The 6,007-nt window shown below is 31.2% G+C and overlaps 1 protein-coding gene across 1 annotated transcript in view; it reads left to right on the top strand.

Moving 5' to 3' along the window:
* Positions 1 to 1,004, top strand: part of LOC123273860 — a 2,754-nt gene extending 1,750 nt beyond the window's left edge. The window contains exon 4 of the mRNA XM_044741331.1: positions 798 to 1,004. Within this exon, the coding sequence (XP_044597266.1) occupies positions 798 to 1,004 (207 nt within the window). The remainder of the gene's footprint in view (positions 1 to 797) is intronic.
* The last annotated feature ends 5,003 nt before the right edge of the window (positions 1,005 to 6,007 follow it).

The following is a 6,007-nucleotide window of genomic DNA, read 5'->3' as shown; positions in this document are numbered from 1 at the left end:
TCGCCGACAGCATGGCAATTGGTAAAAATAAATTTTCAACGGCGTTGATAAAGACACGTAAGACTCAAAAATCATAGTAAAGATAAAACACCTGAAAGTTTTTAAAAATTTTTTTTTTTGCCACCAAATTTTTATAAAAAAAAATACACAAAAATTACAAGTAATTGTTGGTGAAATTTTAATAAAATATTTTGCTTAAATTGATAAAAAAATTTGAAAAACTGAAATTAAAAGAAATTGTCAATTTTTCAAATTTCTATAACTAAATTATGAAAATATTTTTTTAAAAATGTTCTTGTCAAAATTAGAAGATAATATTGAAGTTAGCAGTCAGCTGTTAATTCTAAAATTACTATAAAAAATGCTTTTAAAAATTTTCACTTGTAATTTTTATAAGTTTTCATTAGTGGAATTTTTAATTAAATTTTTTATAATAATTTAATTAATATAAAATTCTAAAGTAATTTTAATGTCCGTCAACTTCAGTAAGTTATAATTACAAATACAATTTCAAAAAGTATTTTTTTTTATAAATAATTTGTAATAATAATAAAATAATTGTCAGCTAATGTCGTTATAAAAAAATTAGCTGAAATAAAAAATTTTTTTAGAATTTTTAATTAAAAAAATTTTCATTCCCTTGTAAAAATTAGAAAAAAATTACAAGTGCAAATTTTTATAAAAATATTTTTTTTTCATCATTAATTCGTAATAAAAATCAACACAATATTTAAAAAAATTGTAGCTTTTACCTCATTTGTCACAATAAATAATTGAAAAAAATATTTACCTTGCAGGAACTACCACTGGAGCTACAACGGGTCAGACTGGCACAACTGGAACAGGGATGTCTGCTCCAGAAAGTTGAACAGGAACCGGATCAATACCCAGGAACTCAGGAACCTTTCGCAAGCCCTCAGCACGCCTTTTCAAATCTGCTAGCACACGTCTCTTCGATGACGCTCCACCAGGAGAACGTTGACAGGCAAGGCCTCACCACCTAGGGAACGCTACCTTGCGCAACTAGAACAACTTACGGCGATGGCATTCGTCAACGAAGAAGCCAGTATCCAAGCTTTGATAGCGACTTTTGGAGACATTAATGTCCCGCCATCGAGAGATTACTTGTCAACGGGCAAGTTTCGATGAACTATCCGCTAATATTTCAATAATGTCAACGATAATGATAATTTATGTTATTAAATATAATTAATACTTCTCACTTATAATAATTGTTCTTTTGCTTTTTGTCTATATGATAGATTTTAGATTTTTAGATTACATCTGGTAAATTTTTATTGTTTGAAATAAAAAAATCTCTGGCAGTAAATAAAAATGAGTCACACAACTCTTGGCGTTTCACATTTTCACATTGCATTTTATTTAACTGGTTGTTGATTACAGACAAAATATATTATTTATACTACGGAGAGTATGTACATATTTTTTTTAATGTAAAAAGTTTTGTGCTTAGGACATTGAAATCAAAAATTTAGTTTAATTGTTTTGACACGATTATAAAATAGACAATAAAAGAGTGTGACTTATTTATAAACTATGAATTGAATATGAAATAACAAACGTTGGTTTCATACTTATTGATTAATAAATTAATTAATTTGTGGTCGTTAATCAGTTGGTTACTTTTTGTTTTAGAACGTCACACTCGGGACATGTTTATTTTGCGAAAGTTTGATCATTAACATTGTTTTATTTTTTCTTTGTATAGATCAAGGTGGATGTCTTTTCTTCTACAAATAAAAACATGTATTGATAAATAAACAAAATTTATAAATAAATTTATATTGACTTGTAGCTTGAGACCAAAAATGTTTAATTGTATGTTAGATTAATTACCGATTAGTAATTATTAATTTGTAATTTTAACTGTAATTAATATAAATTACAGGTAATGTTTAAAAGATCGATAAACGCAGGTCTCACTGTCTAAAAACTGTGGAAATATTGTAAATAAATATTAAAAAACATTTTATGGTTTTTTTAATGTCTACTTTATTTTTAAATTTTTATTTATTCAAATTGAAAATTTCAGCTCTTGATTCTTTTTATATTAATTTTCTAATTATGAAATTTAAAATTTTATGATGAAATTAGTAAATATCTGATGATTATAATTTTTTTTAAACTCCCATTGAGTCGAGTATTAAAAAAGCTATAGTTATTAAAAAATTAAAATTTTTCTTTGATTTAAGAAAAAAAATTAAAATAAAGTCTTATATAAGGTAAAAAAGAATAAAAAAACTTCCAGCAAATTCGAAAGGGGACGTCGGAGTCACAAGTGGCCAAAATAATTCAATAAAATTATTTATTTATCACAATAATATTTATCAGGAGCTAGTAAATACAAATATTGAATAAACTAATATATAAATTTAATAAAATGATCTCCAGCCTCTTATTTGAATAATTATCGGAATAAGTCCCTGGTGCTGACATCTATACGTGGGAATAACTATTACTTTTTTAAGATTCACAAATTACCGACTGCTACCGTAAAGAATAGCTGTCCTTGCTCTTTATCAACAGATCAGCCGTGACTACAGACATCGCTTACAAAATCCCGCTTGGTTTACTAAGAAGGGGCAAAATTGAGGAAGTGGGGGAAAAAACCCGAAAGTACCCGGCGGCGACTTACTGGACGGGACGACTTTACAGTCGGAGCTGGGCTAAGTCTACAGTGATTGATAAGAAACTCTTCTTTATCGACCACTGGAGCATTAGGCTACGGAAGCCGGGTTGGCTCATTGGTGACTGGTAGACTAGTGGCACCACACACGGGCACTTCCAACATGCCCTGATAGCCAAGTTGGCGGCAACTTTCTGTCAATCTACTGCCGCAACTTGTCACCAACTTGGCGGCAACTCTTGGAAAGTAACTCGGTTGGTGTCAACTTGTTCACCAAGTTGTCGGCAAAAGTTGCTCTGAAACTTTTTCACACCAAGTTGACGATAAGTTTCTCAAGAAATTTGGCGACATATTGCGGCAGTAGATTGGTCTCTTTTTTCTCAGAAACTTGTAGCCAACTTGGCCCCAACAGTTACAAATTCGGAAGTTGACCGCAAGTTGTCGCTAAGTTGGTGGCAACTATCTGACACCAACTTGGTTGGTCTGAAACTGTGGCTATCAGGGTGTGTCCGTGTGCAGGATAAATGCAGATTTCTACCTTATCCCGGAACGGTCATTAAGCTACGTATACTTTTCATCTCTGTCTTTTAATTGTCAAATTCTGTGAGCAGCGTTACTTTGTGCATTAAGGTTAGGCGTAGCTGAAGTTTTGTTTATAGCGAAATGCGAAAGTAATAAAAGAATTTCAAAGTAAAAATTAGAAATGAGTTTCGTTAAAATTAAAAATGAAAATGTTGCCGTAAAATTACCTGTGATGAACATTTTCATTAGGCCCCTCTCCTAGTGTGCAGAGATCCCTCGCGCTAACCAACGCCGACTAGAGTGGTCACCCATTCAAGTTGTGGCTTAAATGGATGATCGCCCAAGTCAGACGTGTGCCGCCCGGCTATCTCTGCCACTTTCAGAGGCTGGCAACGTAGCGCACATATTTTTATTTATTATCACTGAAAAGTAGTGGTGCGTGCCGGGATCGAACCCGGGTCCCACTCTTTCGAAAAGAGGGCACCGAGCCGACTAGGCTATTGCACGCCTCTTGACAAGATAATAATAAATAAACAACATGATACCAAAAAAAACAATAACAATTCCCAGAATAATCAATTTAAAATCGATTTTTTAGCTTTCTTTTTACATTTTTCTAAAGACGCTGCAAAAAAATCAACGTCTGAAACACTTTTATTAATAAGCCTGGAAATCCTATTTAGCGGAGAGCGCGCATATGGAAAAGTGCAATCGGAAAACGGAAAACCCAACCCAATGTTACCTAATTATTTAGATTTGTAAGCTATGCAATTTTATATTAATTTAGTAATTCTTAATTTTCACTCAACTTTGTAAAACACGGAATGTGATATAAATAAATAATTATTAAATACTACATAGTAAAATTTGAATAATTTCAAGTCTGAAAATTTGTAGTAAAAATACTGAAGAAAACCTAAATATATATTGTACACAAAGATAGTTACATTTTAAGTATTATTATTTCTTCATTGTGTGTTCAATCGATAGGTTTCAAGATTATTAAGATGATTAACACGCAATTTGCAGTGTAAACATTGCACCGAGCACTCATCATAGCAACCGACATTCCCCAACAACTGTCACAGTCATTATAACAACGCGAAACAGTATGTTAATCCGAATTTCCTTCTTCGTCAATCTAAAAAAGAAGAAATTAATTAAACAATCAAGTGCGCGCGTAATATGACGATGCGTAATTTGAGTTCTGTTTTCAAGCGAATTTTTATGGTGTTGCAGTACATTATATTCAAATTAATTGGATTGTCATTTTGGACAATTGATGTTACTGAGCTGTTCAATAACAGGCGTATGATTAATTACAAAAGTGACTTTTTAAAATATTCAATCATTGGTGTCGTGTATAATTTGTTGTTAATTATTGCTTTCGGTTCATTTTATATTTATGTTTTATTTTATTTGAATCATTTAGTAGGATTTCCGATGCATCTAGATTCGATATTGGCACTCCACGTCTATAAAGTTTTGTTAAATCTGGAAATAATAATAACGTTGGTAATTTGGTTCAATTACATTGTACGACGAAAAAAAATAATTGATGTGGTTGAACGCTTGATAAAATTGGACAAAAAATTACAAAAATACGATTTCATACTCAATGATTGTAAAAAAAATTGCCGTACTTATCTTATATTTTTTATAAATTTTGTTTTTTTTTCTTTTTTTATTGATTCAATTAAGAAAAGAAAATTGGTCAATATATGCGCTTATCATTAAGTTTATATTAATTATAGTAATGAGTTGGTCGATGATGCAATTTACGCTGATGATAAATCTGCCCTCGCAGTTTAGCAACCACGGTGGATCCACCATAGAACCACGGTAGTAGTGGACTTACTGTGGAGCCACGATGGAACCACGGTGGATCCATTGTGGATTTCGTGTCATTTTGCCATTGCGATTTCACCGTGGTTCAACAGCGGTCTTACAGTGGATTAACTGTGAATCTATTGTAGTTCGATCGTGGTTCCATCATGGTTCCATCTACGGTTTTATAGTGGAATTGTCGTGACTCTGCCGTGGTTCCACAGTGGTTTTACTGTGATTCAACCGTAAGTTAATTTGTGGTTTTGTTGTGGATTCATCGTGGATCCATCGTGATTTGGTGGTGATTCTACTGTGGTTCCACTCGTGGCTAAAAATTCAACTATACACTCTTGAAATATGTATAAATAAATAGTAAACAGTTTGAAGTTCTATCTCCTCATTGGTCTTTATAAAAAAATCCTAAAAATATGCTCAAAAATCAGGGCGTTAAACCAGAAGACCCCCTTGAATTTGTAGAGTTGGCAGATGAATTCTACATATACTGTCAGATAACAAATTTTCAACTTTTCTTATTAAATAAATAATACCATGAAACCAAGTGGGTGAGTGTGCCTAAAACAAAAGTAGTGAAATTAGAAAATATCTGTATATTCAGCAATTGCAAAAATGGCATTGTTTTTTAAGATAAAAAGATAATTGGTTTTTGGAATCGATTAATACTCTTGGTCAAAGGTTTTTTATTTTTTGCCGAATTCTTTAAGATTTCTAGCTGATAAGATTTCGGAATCACTCGGGACAATCACTTCAAATAAATTTTCATGAAAAGTTGACATTTAAAAATTAAAAATAAATAAGTAAATAAATAAATAATAATAACTACCTCAGAAAAAGAGTTTTTTTTTTCACAAATTTGAATTTTGAAAAAAAAAATTATTCTTTTCTAAATTCAACTTAGTTTACACATTTTCACTGCAAAAAGTTTTAAAATATATAAGAATCGATATATAAGAATCTGATAGAATCTGATAGATATATAAGAATCGATATATA

Source organism: Cotesia glomerata, unplaced genomic scaffold, assembly GCF_020080835.1.
Source record: "Cotesia glomerata isolate CgM1 unplaced genomic scaffold, MPM_Cglom_v2.3 scaffold_15, whole genome shotgun sequence".
NCBI classification, from domain to species: domain Eukaryota; kingdom Metazoa; phylum Arthropoda; class Insecta; order Hymenoptera; family Braconidae; genus Cotesia; species Cotesia glomerata.
The sequence above is the reverse complement of the archived record's forward strand: the minus strand, read 5'-3'. Positions and strand labels throughout refer to the sequence as shown.